Here is a 21095-nt window from a genome sequence, read left to right on the forward strand (position 1 = left end):
GGGCAACGGGGCAGGAATGGCTGCTCTTCATTCTCTCAGAAAATGTGCGATAGTTTCAAATCCTGAAGACCACAACACGTACAGTAAAATTCCCCTTCCCTCTAGACTGACTGGACAAGGCATGCTGTTCCTCCCAGAACCCTTTAACCTCTAATGCGCAGTTCTTCGTGATTTCTGATGCACTCAACCTACCGTGTGTAGCAGTTGCAATGCTATGGTTTGTCCAGAAGTACAGATCTACTCTTTCTTTTACAAGTAGTGGTAAGCTTCTACAATGTTTGTTCTTTTGAAAACATAAGTCTTTATTTTAAAAGAAAAATAAAAGTGTGTTCTGATTTGTCACGGAAGTTCCTCTCCTCTCTTCGGATATGCTCAACTGCTACTGTAACAGAAAAGATCATACGCAGGAGAGAATTTCTGGCTCTAGCACAAAATTTCATGTATTCTTGGAATAAATGTTTACTGAAGCAAAATAATTTGCAAGAATAGATCACCTCCTCAATCAATTTTTAAATATTTTATAATTTAAGGAACACTGTTCTCACTTCCAAACCCAGATTTATCGATTATGCAGTATTTATTTTGATAAACTGTGCATTTTCTTGTATCAACAATGATGAAGGCTTTTATTTGCCTCAGTAGCAGCAACTGAAGTAAGATTTATTTATTATTATTGCATGGCAGGTGGGCAGATGTAGTGCCCGGCACTTCTGTGTATTGACTACAAGCGAACATGCCTCCTAACTGTTGATAGCATCCAGAAGTCAGTCAGGAGGTAAATAAATTGAGACTGAAGAAGTGGTGTCAGCTTCTTAAGACTGACTCTGAACAAGATTGTTACCTTGTACATTCCTGGTTTTTTGACCAATTAATGATGATGATGTGTCAGGGACTTCTCTGAGCACGTTTACAAACAGCACATAGAAAAAACTGAACCTTCTTCCTGTGCTGGCTGAAATCTATAAATTGTGTCATTCCAAGGATGCCTTGCTAAAAGCAGCTAAGTTCTTTCTAAACAACTTGCATATGGAAAAAATCAGAACTGTTACAGTCCGAGATACTCTGTGTGTATGTAGCTATACATACTGGAGTTACAGGTCTCTCATTTTTTATTGTCTTCCTTAGGTAAGTTCACCTTTGCTGGGAGTGTGGGGACATGAAATTAATAGTGTAATTTAGCAAGTCTTCAGGGACTGAGGAGCAGTGCCACAGGCAGAGTGACTAAAAGTATCTGCCCGTTGGAGGAGGATGGAGGATTTCTCATAGCAAGCCTTGTGGTCTATAAAGGCTGTGTACGCTTACGAGGGCAGCGCACGCTGCACTACCATGCTGTGGCTGGCTAGTAAAAACAAGCCATCTCACATCAGGGCTACACAAATAGCAAAAGCTTTACTTGCACATTCCCTGTGGGGTGGAATTGCTCAGCAGTTCTTTTCGGCTGTCTGTTGGTATAACTGACACATATCACATGGTCAAGGAGGAAGTTGTGATCGCAGAGGGAAACCTGCCCCATTACAACACAGAGCATTCCAAGCAAAAGCATGTGTGTTCCTACACTGTGTTCCTGGCTTGGCTCCTGAGAAGACAGAGGAAATGAGGGCTTTGCTGCAAGTCCAACGCAGTACGAAGTGGAAACAGAGCACATCACATATATTTTCTTTATTGCTGGACTTTTTTTTTTTTTTTCCCGTTTTTTAGTAAGTAGGCATGATTCCTTAAAGGCTGAGGTTTTTAATAACAGTAAGGTTTTTCAGGTTTCTTTTTTTTTTCTGTGGACAAAAAGATACCTTTGATCAAAGTTTTGCCTTATATTACAGTATTTCTGTACAAAAATAGAAGTCCAAAATCAGCTTCTTATTAGCTGATATTCCCCAATTTATTTACAGGGTACTGTCAAGAACCTTCATCAAGCAACCAGGTAAAATAGAGAACTCAATATTAAAGCAGTTGCATTGTATAACTTTGCTTTCTTTAGTCAACTCTGAAGGGCTCTGACCTTTGGCAGTCTGGGTTTGAAAGTCCAGCCAGAATTATAAAAGAGTGATGTCTTTAAAAGAAAAAATTAATATTAAAAACTTAAGCTGGCTTTAAGGAGTATTGAACTGATAATTGTATTTCCATATTAGGGTAGTCTATAAATAGTCTCAGCTACATCTCTCTTTATATAATACAGCAGATACAGAATGCAGATTTCTGCTACTTATACGGTAATACATATTTGCAATAGTAAAATCAATGTATGAAAATTCTGGAATTTACTTGTTAATAAAACTGCTTATAAAGTAACCATACAATTGTAACAACTATAACTCTGAACTATTAAAATGTACAGAAAGACTGTTTACACCATTGCACATACTTATTCCCTTTGCTTCAGAAGACTTGGAAATACAGAGTAATATTAGTCAAATTTTACTGACAGCTCAAATACGCATGCACAGTGTGCACATCCATGGAAGCAAGGGGAAACAAAATGTTGGCGTCCATCAGGAAGGCTGCCAGCAGCTCTCCAAAAAAAATACACCTTGCTCTTTTCCCCTCCCCCTTCCCACATGTATACAGGCCAGTAGATTAGTGCAGAATGGATGAATATAACTTTGTTTTCATGTTCTGGAAGGACAAAAAAATCCTCTTGACTTTTATCAGCAATTTTAGGTCGGTACAACTTGGGTTTAATATTGTAAGGCACTTATTACTGCTTGCATTGCAGTGGATCAAGTCTTAAGGCATTTGTTACATCAACTGAAGATGATAACGCTTTGGAAAGTTTTGAATGAGCCAGCAGTTCTAGTATGTGACTATTTCAGCTGATTTTCCCCTCCCCACCCTGTGGTCTTTCTAAAACAATGTTTGAAGATATTTTCCGTGGAAACTCTGGTTCTTTGTTAGCTTGTCAACAGATGTGATCAGTATGGTCAGGTCGTTTTGAGGTCAAGCAGCGATATGTTCTTTTTAGAGCACAGTAGAACTGGTTTTGTTTTCACCTGGAGCTGCCCTGACTTCCATGACTACTCACTGATCGGGAGGTGCTGTAGCGTTTTTTCACAATCATACTGATGTAAGCTTTCATCAGCTTTGCAATGTCAACCACCTGCCAAAAGAGTATAAGACAAAGTTCTTAGTAAGGTAACAGTATGTGAATGAATTTCTTTAGATGCCAACAATATAAAACTGTCGAGCTTTCAACAAAACCCTTTTGTGGTTAAACAAAGAAAAATACTCGGCACTTCCATCCATCTCACTATGTCTTCCCTTTAGCTTTACAGAGATCCTGAATAAACCTGTAACATTTGTAGCCTGGCTATCAGAACAGGAAGACCACAATAACAAAATTCCTTTTTGCTCTTACCTCGCTAGTTTCAAAAAGCAGTTCTCTCTCATCCACCACGATCTTGTAGGTGTTGGCAAGCGGTGCACCAAATGACAAGATGTGTTCATACTGAAACACCTCCAGAGGCCTTCCTTCCCCTCGCTTGTAGACAGAAACTGCATCAGCACTGACTCCAAGCCACAGCTCTTGTGGGAATCCTCCTTCTTTACACTAGAGGAAAAAAATGTAGATTAACAGCAAAGGGAACGGTGGGAGCCACGCAACACTTACTGTTAGGTTCTTGTCTGTAACCATTTTTTTAAAGTGCATATTGCTTGTCCCTCTTTGAACATAGCTTTTTATACTTCTCCTAAACTTGTTTGCAGCCCATCAGGCTAGCGTTCTGTCCCTCTGTACATTATGGTTAACTAGTAGACTTAAATGGCTACAGTGCTTGCTAATGGGAGTATGCTTTGAATATCTAACACTTTATTACATCAGCTGTTGAGCATTGTGATACCATATTTATGGTTTCCCTACTCTGTAACGAAACCACCATCTATACAGTATAAACTGTAGTTTGAGCGTTCAGGAGGTCGTACTCACCTCTACATCAAAGAGCGTTGAGCCATAGCCAGGCCATTCCTTAATCAAAGCCATATACTTTGCCATAGCTTGCTCCTGGTTCATCCTCTGGAGTTTTTTCCATTTGTCAATAATACTAGTCCTGGAAGCTGAGATTTCCTCTTTGACCCACATGTCTAACATCTGATCCTCCTCAACCCTCTGTTTGCTGACAGATCCACTGCGAAAACTCCTCCGCAATGTTCCTTCAAGAAAGCTGGCACGTTTCTTCTCAGCCTTCTCTGCTGCAGTGAACGTTTTGGTAGACTGTGTAATCCGAGACTTCAGCTTTTGCAAGGGATAGACTTCCTCCATTTCTGGTACAGTGGTATGCACAGTGTAATCTCCCTGAAGGTACTGAAGACGCAAAGCTGCAAGGACCTGGAGGGTTTCTTCGGGAGCAGGATAATGTCCTCTAATCACTGCTTCATGAGCCTATCGAGGGGAAAAAAGTAGCTTTTTATGTACAAACTAGACTTTGAAAGGACTAAGAGAGAAATGGGAAGTAGATTTACTGCCAGGCAAACCCAGGATCTGAAATAAATGATCCATTAAATAAATCAAATGTGGTAAATCTCTTGGCAAATTTGTTAAATTTGTTGAACTGGGTAAGACAGGGTTTACCTGCAAGGAAATTGAGGAACTTGCTAAACGGGAACTACTGTTACTACTACAGCTCTCACTGAACTCACAACTGAATTACTAAAAAGGAGCATAAAATGTAAAGGGGAGAAAATCAGGACCTAAACACCTGATTGGGAGGAAGCCATCTACGTTCAAGGGCATTAGAAGCAATGGATATCTAGTTGACTGATGTTTCCAGCCAAACAAGCAAAGCCCTAGGATAGCTTTGTAATAAACCTCACTGAGGGAAACCAGTCAATCTTCAATGGATCCCAGATAGCTAGTAAGGGATTTATATGTTACAAATAAATGTAATCTGTCTGTAGCATCACAGATGAGATTCTGAACCAAGAAGACTCTTTCAAATCCTAGCTCTTTGTACACCCATTCAAACCTCAGCTAGGATGATTTTTTTTTTTTTTTTTGTATGGCACTAAACCAGGAAACAAACATGCCTCATGTCTGGAGATACAGGAATTTCAAGCAGTTTAGTAAACTCACAGAGATAATTCACATCTAAGTAAGAGCTAGTTCATTTAGGTGTATGCTTAGGAAGGAAACAAAATGTGCCTTTAAACATGCAAGATGATTTACCTGAGATTGTACACATGCAGAAAAAAAGAGCTGGCTTGTGGAAATGAAGTACAGTATTTAACAGAACTAAAACTGATGACAAAAGGGAACATTCTTAATTGGCTTTAAAAAGTTGATGACTGACATCAAAGCAGACAATTAGAAAAAAAACCAAAACAGAACTGATGTTAGAATGTAGTAAGTCACCTCTTTAAGGTATTGCTGTAATATTAATTGTGGGGATGGAATACTTTCTAACTGAAATACTATTGGTCTTGGCAAGGCATAAAATACCTGGCTAAACACCAGCCACAGCACAGAATGCTGTATGAAAACAATCTGCTGCAGCGCATGTGCTTGTTTTAGTTGTTCATAGGGAAAACTATCTAAATCTGCCTCTTAAACCAATACTGTAACGTAAAATTTCTGATGCAGAGCTCTCAGGCGTTTTCTTCTTACTGTTTAAACTTCATCCCAAAGCAGAGGCATTAGCTGGCTGACTCTTCGATATGTAAAACGAGCCAGCCAGCCAGAGTGGCAATGTTTCTAAGCCCAACCAAGGCAACCCATTGCCCAGATCCTTCATCCAGCAACAAGCAGTTCTGGATTGAGCTACAGTAGTAGACTCTGGAAGGAGAGTTTTGGTAGGCTCATGATGTAATATGGTGCCTTAAAACCTAAACAGTGAACAAGGAAGAAATACTCTATTAATTACAGTAAACATGTTTCTGATCCTGTGGAAGGGGAAAAAGCTTCATACATTTGAAAATTGAAGGATGTCAGTTCTGGTCACATCAGGCTTGCTTACCAACAGAACATCAGTGTCTTGGCACTGCAAATAACCTTACACAGAAATCTTTATCTGTCTCTAGTGCCCACTTGAAAGAAGCTGTCCACTGGAAGAATTTTGAGCCATTTGCAATATAGTAGAAAAGGAGAAGGTCAATCAACAACAGTAAATGTCACTGGTGACAGTTTCTGAGCAACTACAGGACTTGATATACTAGAAATCCAGCTGCTGATACATTTAATTTTCATTATAAATCAATTTCACTTATTTTATGTTTTGCAAAATGGCCTCATCCTGAGCTCAGCGCATTCATTAAGTGGATTTCTGCTCATCATAGCTGTCTTACAGTTACTGCTGAGACTGGACTGATTTGTTTTATGATGTTGCCTATGAAATACCAATCAGTTTTTGAAAAGAGAAAAAGCTATTGCTCGATTAGTCCTGTACAGTTGCCAACATGGGTCTCTAATAATTAATTTGCTTGCCAATTACACATTTTTCACTTTATTTGTTGCACTTCCTTAAGAAAATGGTTTCATAAGAGCAAAATTAAAAGCAAGTATTATCCTTTTCTTTTTTTATACAGCTTAGACCCAGTTATCCAATTTTTTACCACTATACGTAAAGCAATTCACAAGTAATGCAGAAGTAAGAAAAGTCATGTATGCTTCACTTATGTCAGGATAAGCCTATTTTGACCACTGAACTGCTTCCTTTACACTTGACGCTTGAGTAGTAAGTGCATTTAGTTAAACAGAAGCATAAGCAAAACTCTCTCTGTGCTGCCTAGATCTCTTGCTTTTTCCTCCTCTTAGAAGTGCCTCAAAATAGAACCATTGTCCTTTACCTGCTCAAACATAAAGGCAAATTCCACGCTGTCTTTTGGGACGTTTTCTGTATCCAGGAAGCAGTAGAGCTTGAAGTAGAACTTCCAGTGCATCTCTCCAGCTTCCGCAGTGGCAGCAAGCCTGCATGGGTGTGCGAAAAGGGAGAGATCGATCAGATCTGTGAAATCAAACTCCTAAGCTGACACCTGAAGAATCTAAGGCAGGCATCCGCTGAATTTTGCTTTGTTAGACCTGCCATCAACCTGGTCCTGTTGATAGGAGCGTATTGTTTTCAGCAGTATACCTGACCGATGTCATTTGGAGATACAGATAGATAGATAGAGGTACATGTGTGCGTATTTAGAGCCTACAGAAAAATCAAGGACTTAACAAATGTTGACTGAGTTCTCAGTCAACTGTTTCTAAGCCAAATTGTCTTAAACTTTTATTTGTGGGTCAGTCAGGTGTTGATAAAAGCAACATTATTAAGTCCATTATAAAATGTAATTGCACAACACTTTAGAAATTCCTTTTGCCCTGGTTATTATGTGGATAAAGGAGGCTGATTGCCATGCGTATAACATAAGGATGACAAACAGGTATTTAGGCTTGTATTACATTTTCTTACTACAGTGCTAGGGGTGGTTTCAATTTTACTGGTAAGGAAAATGATGTGAGCTGCACGGTGGTGACTTCTACATGAAGTTAGGCAATGGGTAGTCAGAATGGCAATTAATGCCTGGAGCTCAGTTCTCCCAGTACTGAGGCAGCCACAATGCCAGTAATGGTCAAAAAAGTTGTAGTAGTGAAAAAGAACATGTGGAAATAGTGATGAAAAATATCACTCTACTGGTGTCAAGACAGAAGAAAACCAAACACAAGTGAATAGGTGGCTCGTTAATTCCCTTAAGAAAAAAAATAAAGATGCTTTTGTTCCAGAAATGGCCATGTGTATAATTCAGCTGCGTCATCACAAACAAGCAACAGAAAGAGAAAATTCAGCATTATTGACATTGGAAATGTATTTAATTGCTACTTATTAGAGTGGTGAGAGAGAAGGGAGAAGGACAGACACACTCACTTTTCAAACTTTGCCAAGACATCAGCCACAATGGTTCTGCTTTCAATTGCTTTATCAGTAGTTCCATTGTATTCAAACAAAGCAAACATATTTCTGCTATCCTCCATGGCCAAGCCACGAATTAACTTTTCAACCACCTAAAGAAAAACAGCACATGAAAAGACCATAGCATGGAAAAGCAGCACCACAGAGTAAGACAAATAATTAGAAGAAAATTCAGAGCTAGGTTTTACATTAGACTAAAAATGTTGCTAACGCATTCTCATCAGCAGTATTAATTGTTGTCAAATTCCATTTTAATTTTTACACTAAATAATGCTGGTTCTTTTAGAATATGTGTGTGCTGCCCCTGGGTCAGATACAACCCCTGTATTTCACCAACTCAGCAAGAGTCTTCCAGCTTTAGGAAGCAACTTGGCTCTCATAGACACCGGTATCTACTGACATTATTCCAATAATGCCTCTACTGAATTGCTTAGTCTTTCCTGTAATTTTTCCTGTAAGAGAGAAATATAGCTGGGTGATCCTCTGCAGAGTAAAGACAGTTCAAACATGCTGGGGGGTGAAGGGAGAGCTCTGTAAGCTTTCCTTCCCCTGAAAGGAAAACCTCAGCGCTTCCAAAGTTTAACACTGGAACTGGCACGTAAAGGGACATGCTGGTTTTGTGCCAAAGCCGTTCTGTCACCACTTCTCACCTCTCCAGCCGTAGTGTGCGAATTGATTGTAATCTTACAGGAGCCCCCACCATGGCAATAAACTGTGGATGTCATTTCCTGCCTGCCGATCAGAGCTTCTATTTCATCCCGTGATGGCACAAACTCTCTGCATTTCGTTTTCTTCAGAGATTCGTAAGTAAAAAGTGCATATTTCTCCATTTCAGTTCCTGGAAACTGGTCACGAACCCTGTGAGATAAATATTACTACTTTAAGCTGCCAGTCTGTGAAATAGAAAGCTTACTTATTTGAGAATGGATTTTTCCCTTGAAAGTACTTCTGTATCAAGTGTGCTATTTAATTGACATGCTCAAAGGTTTATCTTCACTGTCAAGGAAAGTGTACTAACTTGTGATTTACTGTGGGACAACATATCTGCATTCATCATTTGGTTCTACAAAGCTAATGGAAAGCAAAACCTGAACTACCTTTATAGCATTAACTACCAGAACCTTGTAATGACTCAGATTTGACAGCAAGATAACTATAAAAATCTTCTTGTAATCAACTCTGCTTTTTGTCAGTAACAGTTGTTGAATGAAGACAAAACTGCACTAAGGTACTTCAGAAAAAAGCAATAAAACATATTTTTGACTGCTCAGTTTTGTGGTAGTGTCACTTAGGATACTTGATTTAGATTCCTGCTTTTCTTAAAGACTCTCTCTAGACCTTACTGTTCAGCAGTTAGTATTATCAGTATTCACTAACAACTTTAATGAACTTAACTCTTAATTATTGAAAACTGTTGAATTCAGGTAGCTTTCAGTACAGAGTGGGTTTTTTTTTTCCAGTAATAAAATACCAGCTTCTTAGAGCTACTAGGGTTTAATTTATGTGAAGTACAGTGATTTGTGATCTACAAGACATAAAAAGATTACTGCAGGATTACAGCAATGCTGTAAGATGACTATGCATCTGTAATATTGAAACCAACCTACAAATGTTGTATTAGCTGCAATTATTTTTAACTGGGAGACCAGTTTATGAACTGAGTTAAATTGAGAAAGTGAATCAATGTTGGATTTTTTCATTTTAACAGTTATATAAAGTAATTGATGTTTTGCACTAATCTTACTTTGGTGAAAGGTGTCTCTTCAACAGAAGAATTTTACAAATATTTACAAAATAATTACATTTAGCAAAGTGATTTACAAAGTCCACGCTCAGTTTGTTGTTAGTGGACTAACTTTGCTATTTACACACTCCCTGTGTTCTGCCGCATCGCAGCAAGAGGAACTCCACATTCTGGTTAATGCTGAACTGTCAAAAATTATTTATTTATTTTTTAAAATGGTCACTAATGTCTTAAAATCAGATTGGCAAACAGATGTTTCTACCTCGAATACATCTTTAAACATTCTAATGTTCTTCTGTGTGCATGATGCATACCTCACAACGCTAAGATAAGCAGGATGAAGAATTTTTAACTGGTTGGACAGTTGAAAATGAGACCTGGGGATACTGGCTGCGAGTCATTTAAGCAACTTTATACAATTACAAAGTGTCCCCCCTTGGGTCAACATTAACAAATTATGTATTCAGTTTAGTGGGATTTTGCTTGATTCTTCAAATGGGAATGATTCCACCTAGATCAAACACTTTTCTACAACAATTTTTTTTAGATTCATGGCTTGGCATAACCAGTTCACTGAGTGAATGCATCCTGAAGTCTCACTTCAAGATGTTTAAACGCTGTTACAGGTGGTGGGGAAGAAAACAGTGAGCGAAGAAACTTCTTTTCATGCTCTAGTAGTTCAAAGCTTCTCACCTTTTGAGATGGAACTTCAGATATTTGAGGATGCTGCGACTCGGCAGAAACGTGCAACTCATGCAGGTGAGTATTTGCCAACTATAGAGGTTGCCCACGCTCCCAGGGTTAGGCACTTTATTGGTCTGCTTGATGAGCTGACAGTAGAGCTCATCTCGAAGAGGTCGTAAATCATGTCCCGTTTGCAGGATACCTTGGATTATAGGGATGGGATCGGACATAGACTCCAGCTGCTGTAGAGAATTAAATATCTTGATGGCTTCATCCTGCAGAGTTGTGTAGCCTTTGTCTTTCAGCACTACAAAAGAAAAATAAGGAGAAAGGTGCTTAGGCCGAGATATGAAAGAGAAAGCACTCAGGCTTAATACAGGAATTGCTTAATGCTATTCTGTGACCCTTATTATCAGGATATTAGAATGGATCTTTTCCAATTCAAATGTATGATGCAAACTCATTTTATGACAACATAAACTTGAAATGTGTATCCTGCTTGCTCAGTGTGTTTTTGATGGAGAATCTTCCTTCCAGAGCAATGCACACTGCTGCAGTGTCTATCACTTTTTCACTCTCACCAGAAAGTGAAAATCTAATCAGATCATAAGTGAGGTAAAGCATGACTGTGTTATGGAATATGACAAAGATACATGGCATCACTTTTGTCTACAGCAGTAGCATTTCAATTAAACCCAAACGCTACTACTGAACTAAATCATTGCCATGAAACCGCAACTTGCTTTTTGAGTGCTGGCAAAAGTGGTCATTATTTTTTGTACTACAGGTTATTCAGCGTGGGCTAACAACTTTACAATCTACTTAAAAGCAGTGTGCAGTTCTTGGGTTCAAGAGATGGAAGAGATTGCTCTGATGTCTGAATCGGTTAGGCCCACTAGCCATCAAAGCACAAAACAGTACAAATGTGTCTTATGAATATGAAGCTTCAAACGTGACGTTACATTAATACAGAAAATAACTAGAACTCAAGTGCAAGTCAAGGCAATAACTGAGCATCGGTCCATCTGTGGAGCTACCTTCAGGATAGGAAGACTTCGGCAAGACTTCTGCCTCAGAGGGAGCTAGCCGTTCCTGTCCATGGGGCATAGAGAGCAGCCAGGCTGCACACCTGAGCATGGGACAACCAGCTCAAGTGCCAAGACCACCAGAACTGTGCCTTGCCACTGCACAGGAGGAGGAAGAGTGGGAAGAGAAGGGAAAGGTTTCTCCTAGGATTTTCCTTTTCCTTGTCATTTGAGCAGAACGATATTGCTTGAGTTACCAGGAAGTCTTACCTGAAATACCTTAGCTTTTAATCAACTGTGACCTCACACCCTCCTCCCAAGGATGAAACTTCTGATCTGAATCATATCTTGTTTAATACACAGTTGCAAAATAAGATAAGCAAATTCATTTAAGGACACCGAATTCACAACCATCAATAGCTCTGAACCACTCATTCAAAACAGACTTCTAAGTTAGTGATTGAGCCAAAGATATCAGAAGACATGATTACACCTGTTTCAGGAGCAAATGAACCATCGCTTTTTAAAATCATGTCCACTCAAATCTTGTTTCCCATAAATAATGCTTCCCAACACAACTGATGAAACTTACACTTGTTAATTGCAAGCTGTGGCTGCTGCAGCTCCCTACACAGGGTGAGAAGCAACAATGATTTGAGAATACGATTCAAGGAGACTGAATGGGTTGGGTTCAGTTACTTATTTCAGTGCAAGGCTTTTCAAACTCAGTGGTCTTAGCTATGTTGCTGAGGGTAACAAACTTGTATTACAGCAGCAATAGCAACCTTCCCTTCTCTAACACCCATGCAGGAGCCCTGCAAACCCGTGGCTCTATGCTAGACAAACTGCTATCCTCTACCTCCTGGAAGAGAACAGGGTAAATTGCCTCTTTATATTATAGGCATATATTTTGCCTACCATTACTTCACTGTAGCCCATTGACTAAATAAAAACTCATAGTCTTTCATAAGGAAAAGCGTTTCTATGCTTGAAAAACTTACAGTTTAGATTGATGTCCCCATACGGCAGTGGCAGTAACGGCGAGTGCAATGGATGATGAGTGTAACGGAGAATAGGGTTTCTCTTATAAATCTGTTCAACCACATCAGCATTCAGGCAGTTTTCCTATTGGGGTAAGAAAAAAGCAGGATTGGGGGTCCAGCATTAGCAATAATGCAATGCTTTGTGCCTTTAGGTTGGCTGTGAAAAAATTAGTCATCAATGCTACCAACACTATTTGGTGCTAAACCCAGTTGTGGGTACTGTGGCTCCCATGGCACCCTGCCCGCTGTGAATGCTCAGTATCTGCTAACCTCAGGCCTTGCATAAGCTTGTTTATCTGTGCAGTAAAAAACAAACCACCACAGAGCTGCAGGAGATAAAAATAAAGTTTCATAAAACTTTTTGAAGTGTGTGTTCATTTTACAATCGTTTTTACTCCAATATTTCATAACTGGAATTAAGACATCTGTATTCAAGTTTTATTTAAAAATATTTCTCCAGCGTAACTAGTTGGCCTTTTCAGTTAGAATCTACAGGAGCTATCATAACAAAATAGTCCAGAAAAACTGCTGCTGTAAACCTAATGGAGGTTTGGACTCTGATGTCCAAATACTGTTCATTTTTAGGCCACATCTGACAGATGTGTGACCACTGCCTTCTATCAACCCTCAACTTCCACATATGTCTGCTGCTCTGATGAACAGCGTTCATAGTCTTGGAATTTAGGACTTGGTACTTCTTTTCCATGAGAGATGAGGTGGCACCCTCTAAGGGAAAAGATTAGTAGCAGTGATTAAAACTCTCATTTTCTGCTTTATTACGCCATGTGGCAAAGCCAACATAAAAAAAAGAGACTGATTTCAAATATTTAAGCAACCATTCTTTTCCACCCCGTGCCCTCCTGTTCGTGCCTACCTTAATATCCTGAATGAGTTGCTGAGTTGGTGTATCAATTGGCGCTTTTGTGTCAATCACATTCTGGATGGCACTTGACCAGCGAGTTGCCTCATTAAGCAATTTTGTATAGAGACGGTAACAATGCTTGCGTCCATATACAGTTACATTCCAATAACCTAGCACAACAGTAGGAATTAATAGTCATAGAAGCTGTATCTATAAAAATACCCCAACTTCTCTCTGAAAACAGCTGTAGTCCCATCAGACCCCAACTGCTGCATTCTGGATCAAGCTGGCAGTTTTTCAGGAACTAAGATGATGTATGACTAGTTAAGGACCATAATACAGATACTATGGTATTAAAAGAGATTCTCTCCTTTAAAAAAGCCTAGGAGTAATCTCAGTGTACAGCCACCATCGTGCACCCTCCCATTTTAGCCAGTAATCTTAGTGACAGTGACCACAAGACAACACTATGGAAAATACTGCTAGCTACTTGTGGGCCCTACTTCTCCAGTTCTGTCTGTAACAGGAAAATCTGAGACAGTCTTGCTTTGTATGCGAGTCCTTTCATCATCTGCGGCACACGTACAAACAGGTGTGGAGCATGAACTACCTCTTCTGTAAAAAAGTCATTAATTTCACACCAATGAAGTGGCAACTATGACAGAGCATTTCAGTTCAAATTCTCCCTCTGCATCACTGTACAGGCTTTTTATGAAGCAGATTCAATTAAAGAAAAGCTATTTCATCTTTCACTAGTGAAAGCCTCTTTGAAGTGTCAGTGACCCCAATGAGATTCTATAGGACTGCCAACAGTTGCTTCTCATTTGCAAAGAGCCACTTCCAAGTTGAAAACCGGTTTTGAAAATGCACAGGGGAGCTGACTCAGAAGTAGTATGTAGGTTAGCACAAACTGGACTCTTACTCTAGATCTCCCTATACTTGCTCCACCAATATTAGTGCTCATAGTTCCTCAGCACATAAAATAATGTATGAGGAGAGCGCTACCCATGTTTTTCCTGAGGTCTTTGATGTGTAAACGTAAGTGTTCACACTAACTTAGCAACAGCGTCAGTCTATGATAACTTGAACGTTGGTGAGAACAAATTTTACTCCTGTTTACGTTATTACCTCTGGTTTTCACCCAGTAATTCCCAGTAAAATGCCTCAGTGACTTAGGAACCTGATTTGCTCATCAAACTGCAACTGTAATAATCCATTTAAAATATTCTTATGCACTGTTTGTTGCATCACTAGGTAGGCAGAAGGCAACTGAAAGCATATTTGAACAAGAGCAAACAATTACCTGTCTCTTTGAAGATTTTTTCATCAGGTGGGACCACTGAGCAGAGGCTGTTCAGGACCAGTGTACCCAATTTCAAAGCGTTTTTCTCTGAACTCTTGTAGTAGTCCAAAGAATTGTGCGTCAAAACAAACCAACGCTTCTTTAGTTTTAACGAAGACATCTTTGGGTTGTTTTTTACTTCCTTGTGTAGCCATCCTGTCAAAGACACAATTTGAATCACACTTTTTTTTTTTTAAAGAGTTGGACACAATTAAGTTGCTAAAAGTTAGTTGTATACTTTTAACAACAACAAAAATATGATGTGAATTGTTTAGCCCACATTCTAAACAATTTTGAGTAAAATTCTCAGACGATGAAATGATGAAGATACTATGTAAAATCCATATAAAAACTTTTCTACTTTGGTGTTTACCTCGAAAAATTTCTTTTGTCAACTTTTGTCATCATCACAGTGTTCTCTTACATGGCACAGCAGGAGTGTAATTTCAACTGTATTAATTTGTGAGCAAACTCCACTGTACAACGATGAAGCTCCAACACTGCCATGCAATGCTAACATATTACCCAGACTGTATTGTGGGAAAAATCTCTTTGAAGCTTAACAGATGTTAATTACTTTGTTACTGCCCCACTCGATTCTTACCCCTCACAATGAATTCTTGTCCCTCCACTCTAGTGTCCCCCTTCGACCTTTGCAGCAGTGTTATCCAGTGATGCATCTCTTCAGGAGTGTCAGCATTACAGTGAAGAACACGATTAGCTGTGATGATCACAAATGAATTGGGTCTACAAAAATAAATGAAGATTGAAAAAGCCTTTACAATCAACATATGTACTGTTTGCCTCACTACCATAACCATAAACACTATCCATGGTTTGCATTTTCTATTTAAATACTATCCTCCTCTAAAGCATTTATTTCACCACCACTAAACCTAACAAACTTTAAGCATGTGTAAAGACTCAGTTACGGTAGATTCACACCAAAATGCTTGGGCTCTGAACGGTGGGAAAGTTTACATCAAATTGCAACTCGTCCTATCCCAAAATAAACCTATGGTGAGAAAAACCTGCAATCTTTAATCAGCTTTGGACATGAATCAGAACTCTATTTCAGGGTCAGATCTATTTAGAGTGTCTGCTTCAGCAGTTACATTAGCTAAAACCAACTACAGTTTAGAAAGGTCTATAGTGAAGCAGCATGTGAACACAGATTCTTTTATTTTTAATGCAGTGCAACCCAATTCGCAGAGAGTACAATCTATTTTTAATGAGAGTCTGGCTTTTATCCAGTCCTACACCAGGATTCACTGAAGCATGAAGAACTAGCCCAAGTGAACTGTGCTGATAGCTCTCTGGATTAGAGAGGCAGGTTCTTCAGCCTACAAATACTTGCTTTAACCCTTCACTGTTTATTTTTTCATCCTGGAACACACACAGTTTTTTAAGATTAAGAACTGTATCAGATGTAGAAAATGGGAACAATTCAGTCTGGGCCACCCCAGGCACAAGAAGCTCACAGGCCTTCCTTTTACGGTTCTTGCAAGAAGGTAACTGGGCAGAAATCAGAACCAATCAAAGAATTGTTTATGGGGATGGAGAGGTTCACCCCAATATGATACCATTCTCCAAAACCAGTGTGTGCCATATAAAAGCTAAATGGATGACAGAATAAAGAAAAAAGTAAATGAAATTAGTAGAAAACTGTGTGAAGGGAGGTTACAGTAAATCAAGTAACATGAGAAGTGTGTAAGTTATCTTAACAGTTATCTCAGAGTTATGTACAGCTAGTGCTCACCAGTGCCATAGAAGAGGGTAAGGGACTGATGAGAATTCAACATTTTGGTCACACTCACTGTGGTGCTGAAGTGTTACATTGTTCAGGAAGAGTGGTGGGTGAGGAAACAAGTGGACATGTGAACTGAAGAATTTTGTTGACCATGCTGTAAAATGCGTGAAGAGGAGGAAGCTTTGGATTGAGCTACATGAAGCACACTCTAGAAAGCTGGATAATGGAATATACAAGACAGAAGCTACAGATGAGCTGTAGCAAGAGAACTGAAAAAGGAGAGGGCTAAGGTATAAACTGAGGTAGATCAAGCTATTGAACAGGAGGTTATGATCCACAGTAGCCAACCTTCCAGGCTCCCCCCTCCTCCTCCCCAGTTTAGGAAAATAATGGCAGCCCTGTTCTTGGGATTCTTTCTGAATACAGATTCAAAGGGCTCTCTGCTCAGCTTCTCTTTTTTGAGCTTGCAATAGTGGGTTCATATGTGTCAAGATAAAAATAATCTATTGCCTGTATTAGTCTCATTCGTTTCCTAATTGAAAAACCTTCCATCACTGATTTAGACTCAGAGAACTGAAAAAAAAAAATAGGGAAAAACAAAATCTGTGTGAAAAATGCTTACAGGAGAAATGCCTTTCTAACTTAAAATTTTGAAAGCTCTGGACATTTGTGTTGTATTCTTTAGGAAACCTGGCCTTATAACCACTGTTACTTGTGATATCAGGGTCTTGGCAGGCCAAAGTCTGTACTTGGCAGTTACAAACCAGTAACTTAAACCCAGCTGTTTCACACATCTGCAATGAGGAGACTGGAATGAACTCCAACAGTACAAATAACACCTCACAGCCAGTAATCTTATAACCAGTGTCATAGCCTCAACCCAGATTACTTTTTATCCCCCAAAACACCGTTACTAGTTAAAAATTAAGACTAGCCTGACAGTTCTTATTTGCGCTGCATTGTCTTTGTTACAAGACATTTTATTCTGGGAAATAATTCTCATCCCTGTAGAATACAACATTCTTGCATGAGAAGATGAACAGAGAAATGTTAAAATGTTTTTTTCTGCCTGCTATATTGCTAAAGAACTCAAAAATAAGCTTCTCTTTTTCAGGAGCATTACTTGTATAAATAAAATAAATATTTAATCTTCTACTTTTAGATTACTTTAGCAGCCAAAGCAGTGTCAGAGAAGTTAGCAAAGCCCCCACAAAACCCACCATTCCTATTCCATCTTTGGACATGTGGTGTTTAGTACTATGAAAAGGGAGGCAATAACGAATCACTTGGATGCATGGTTGGTCAGTAGAATATAGAGACTAAAGTATAAAGCATCTGATTTTGGCTGGAGAAAGGAGAAAAGGAAAGTCACCAGGCATGGTTCTGACTTACCTATCTGGATTGTCAGCAGCACAGACAGAATCAATTAGTCCTACGTCGAGTGTACCCTGTTAACAAAGATCCAACCAGAAAAGGAGGAAGACAGTTACTATTATGTTACTCACAGTACTCTTCTCAGAGACAGGTGAAAGGAGCAGCAGCTTTAATCAAGCAAAATGAACTCCAGATTTGGGCATCAGTTTCTCTTAAAAATTAAAACTGCTGAGGGGAAAACTAAGAGACTCAGATAAACAGATCCAGTAAGAAGATTATCTCTAGTTAAGATGGAGGCAGCTCAAAAACTGCTCTTATTTTTCTATGCTTCCAAACCTGCTTGAATTTTTCCCCTAAAAGTGCCATCCAAATATAAATGGCATCCTCTCAGAACAAACTTCTGAAGCCATTAAGCAGAAGATTTTATTTCCCTTTCCTTGATACTAGGTTCCAAATTTATCCCATATATTCCCAGTGTATGTTGTACAGAATGATAAATGCAGGACCAGAGAAATCTCATTAACTGTATCTTTGCAAAACTTCAAATTCAAGCATGCACTGTGGTGTGATAGGGAACCGGACCAGAAAAAAACTCCCCCCACAGCAACACTAATTTTTCATCAAGGTGAATGATGGGAGAGGAATCAGCCTCCAGCCAGCGTCACAGCTACCACTGCATTTAAGGAAACCCAGGTTGTGACTCTTAGAAGCTGTGGCCACCACAGTACCCCTTGTTTTTTAAAAATACTTGCTCTGAAAAGTTCTTCAGATTTAGACTTACCACAGCATTCTGTGGGTTTGCCTGCTCATCATGCATCTCTCGTATCTCTTGCTCTGTGGACGCATGGACTTGACTCAGTACACTAAACCACTGGCTGTGGAGAGAAAGGCAGCAGTGTAAGTAAAACGTTGCTTCTGCACAAGCCTCCTGTCACCTTTGTTCTGCAGAGATCTAGCAGGTTCTGCAGGTTTTTGAAATTGCTTAAGATTCCTTCTGTCAACACACATAAAAGCAGCAAGGCTTTATGTCAGTTCAAGTAATACTGGGTCCAAGCAAGCCCCCCCAGATCTCCCATCCGAGCTCATGTCATACCCTTCTTCCTGAAGACAAATACCTCATACAAAAAGTGGCAGTAAGCACACTGACACATCTGAGTGCTTAGAGAGTATTTGTAATACCTTCCACACATTTCACCTGGAAAAAAATACATTACTAGCTGCACACGAAGCCTTTAATGGGACACCCAGCCTTCAGATTATACATTCTGCTGCACTGATAGCGTGACTGGTAATAGTTTCTTATAATGATACTTCTGCAAGGACCACCCAAGTCCATCAAGTCCTCTGTAGAGGCATGCCTGAGAGGGCAAAAAGAATAAAAACCTCAAGCAAATACCTCTACGTTTTTTGTTCCCTATGGAGCATTGGAAAATCCAGCTGCTGGAAGGACCAGTGAAGTTGAACCAGAGCCAATTTGTGCCACTCCAGTGGCCTTGTGTACATCCACAACAGGAAAACTGGCAGAGAGGTTTCCAGTACTTCAGTCCCTAGTGCTGAGCAGCAATTGCAGAAGGATTTAATTCCAACCACACCTTCTGCTTCTGGGAAACCTCTACCCTCCTGGCACTTGAATATGATAAAGCTCAACTGCTCTAAGCAATCCCACTGAAATCTGAGGGCAGAGCTTGGCCTGTTCGGCAGGTTCCTGAATGCCATTCTTTGAGATATGAATTTGCCATTCTAACGAAAACCACCCGGGGCCAAGTTTTCAAAGGGCTCAAAAGCCCAGCCTTCAAAACAGACTCCTCACTTTTCTGCAGAGGCTTCTCCACCACCACCAGGTTGAGGAAACAAATGCAAAACTACTGGCTTGAAATACAAAGCTATCTTTTCTGCAGTTGCTGATAGTCACAGTATTTATGCCTATGACACTGAAGTGCTGCCTCCTTAACTCCAGCATTCAGAAGCCAACTGATCCCCATCATGGAGGTATCTGGAAACCGAACTGCCAAAATAGCTTAAGAAAACCTGTGTAGTCTGTCAAACAGTACCGTTGCTGCCATGCCCTAAATCCTTTCTAACAGCTTATGCCTTCATTAGAGACAGCACAAGGCATGAAGAAAAACGAAGATTTAGAGTGCCTGACAATAAAGAAGATGGGAACACACTTATTTCTGATTCTTTTGTTAAGACTCAGAGATAGCCACAGAGAGGTTGTGCTTAACACTTACTTTGCTGGATGTAAGACAACGTCACTGAAAAACCCTCGAAACGAGGGAGGGGTCATCTCAAGAGAAGGAACCATCAGCTGAAGAAAACTAAACGTCAGCTACCAAAAGATTCCCACAAATTAAATTCAGCTTCCCTTTTTGGGCTCAGGAATTGCAAATTATTTAAATGTCAGTCTTCTATTTAAAAAACAAAAAAGACTTCATTCCACTGTATGCACAACTAGTAATCATTTATTATTGGATTTTAAAGAACAATGAAGAGTTTTCAGGATTTCATGTAATCTTTGTGTAAACAATGAAAAAGAAATTAATCATGGCACTTTGCAAAGGACAAAGGCAAATTCTGCTCTCATTTTGCTTTCATCCCTCTCAGGACCTCCTTTGGTTTTCAGCTGAGTCCTAGAACCCAGGAACAGGGAAAAAGACAGACTAGGGGTTTGAAAGGAATAAACCCTCAGCGATGGCTGCCCACTGAAGCATTACCTCTTTCCTCAAATACACTTCCACAATCAAAATAGTAATTCCTCTTTTGGGGGGAGTGTCAGGTTTCTCTTGCTTTCTCCCATCATTTGAACAAAAAGCAACCTCAGATCATGATCTAACCCATGTACAAAATATTTTTTTCAAAAGCAGATCCAGAACCAGCACAGTCCAGTAATTTTGTATTTCACTTTTAACAATGCCAAACATTAATGAGGCTTTGACTTAAGCCCATCTGCAGATCCTTACACATCTCCCTCACGAAAGTTTTCCTGGGATGGCTGAGAAAAAAGAAACATGAAATACACTGGTAAAAAGTAATTTCATCTGGATGGTGTGTTATGTGTACTAAACACAACAATAGCATAGAGTCTCTCCTCCTCCACGTTTAAGAAAGAAATGAAAGAGATGCATGACAACAGACAATTTCTTGTCTGATAATGTCTTATTGGTCCCTAGGGCACGTACACAAGTCTAATAAAAGACACTTTAGCTAAGCCTTCATTTTAAAATATACTCACATCACACAAGAATCTTAACAATGAGTACTGGAAATCTTATACTTATTTCAAGGGTACTTTTAAGGATGCCTAAAAAATGAAGAATTATCCTGCATTGTAAGCATTGCTAAACTTACACTCAGGGTCCTGTGATATACATAGAAAGGTATCATACCTTTAAAAAGA

The 21095-nt window shown here is 39.5% G+C and overlaps 1 protein-coding gene across 1 annotated transcript in view; it reads right to left on the reverse strand.

The window, feature by feature from the left end:
• Positions 1-1644: 1644 nt before the first annotated feature.
• Positions 1645-21095, reverse strand: part of MYO10 (myosin X) — a 168751-nt gene continuing 149300 nt past the window's right edge. Inside the window, exons 29-41 of the mRNA XM_075744836.1 lie at positions 18480-18573; positions 17717-17772; positions 15179-15321; positions 14536-14730; positions 13245-13402; positions 12329-12452; positions 10312-10609; positions 8525-8732; positions 7830-7966; positions 6769-6889; positions 3917-4369; positions 3350-3541; positions 1645-3091 (exon numbers count right to left, since the gene is read on the reverse strand). Coding sequence (XP_075600951.1) covers positions 2981-3091; positions 3350-3541; positions 3917-4369; positions 6769-6889; positions 7830-7966; positions 8525-8732; positions 10312-10609; positions 12329-12452; positions 13245-13402; positions 14536-14730; positions 15179-15321; positions 17717-17772; positions 18480-18573 — 2290 coding nt within the window. The 3' untranslated portion in view covers positions 1645-2980. The remainder of the gene's footprint in view (positions 3092-3349; positions 3542-3916; positions 4370-6768; positions 6890-7829; positions 7967-8524; positions 8733-10311; positions 10610-12328; positions 12453-13244; positions 13403-14535; positions 14731-15178; positions 15322-17716; positions 17773-18479; positions 18574-21095) is intronic.

This window comes from Balearica regulorum, chromosome 2 (assembly GCF_011004875.1).
Source record: "Balearica regulorum gibbericeps isolate bBalReg1 chromosome 2, bBalReg1.pri, whole genome shotgun sequence".
Taxonomy (NCBI): Eukaryota; Metazoa; Chordata; class Aves; order Gruiformes; family Gruidae; genus Balearica; species Balearica regulorum.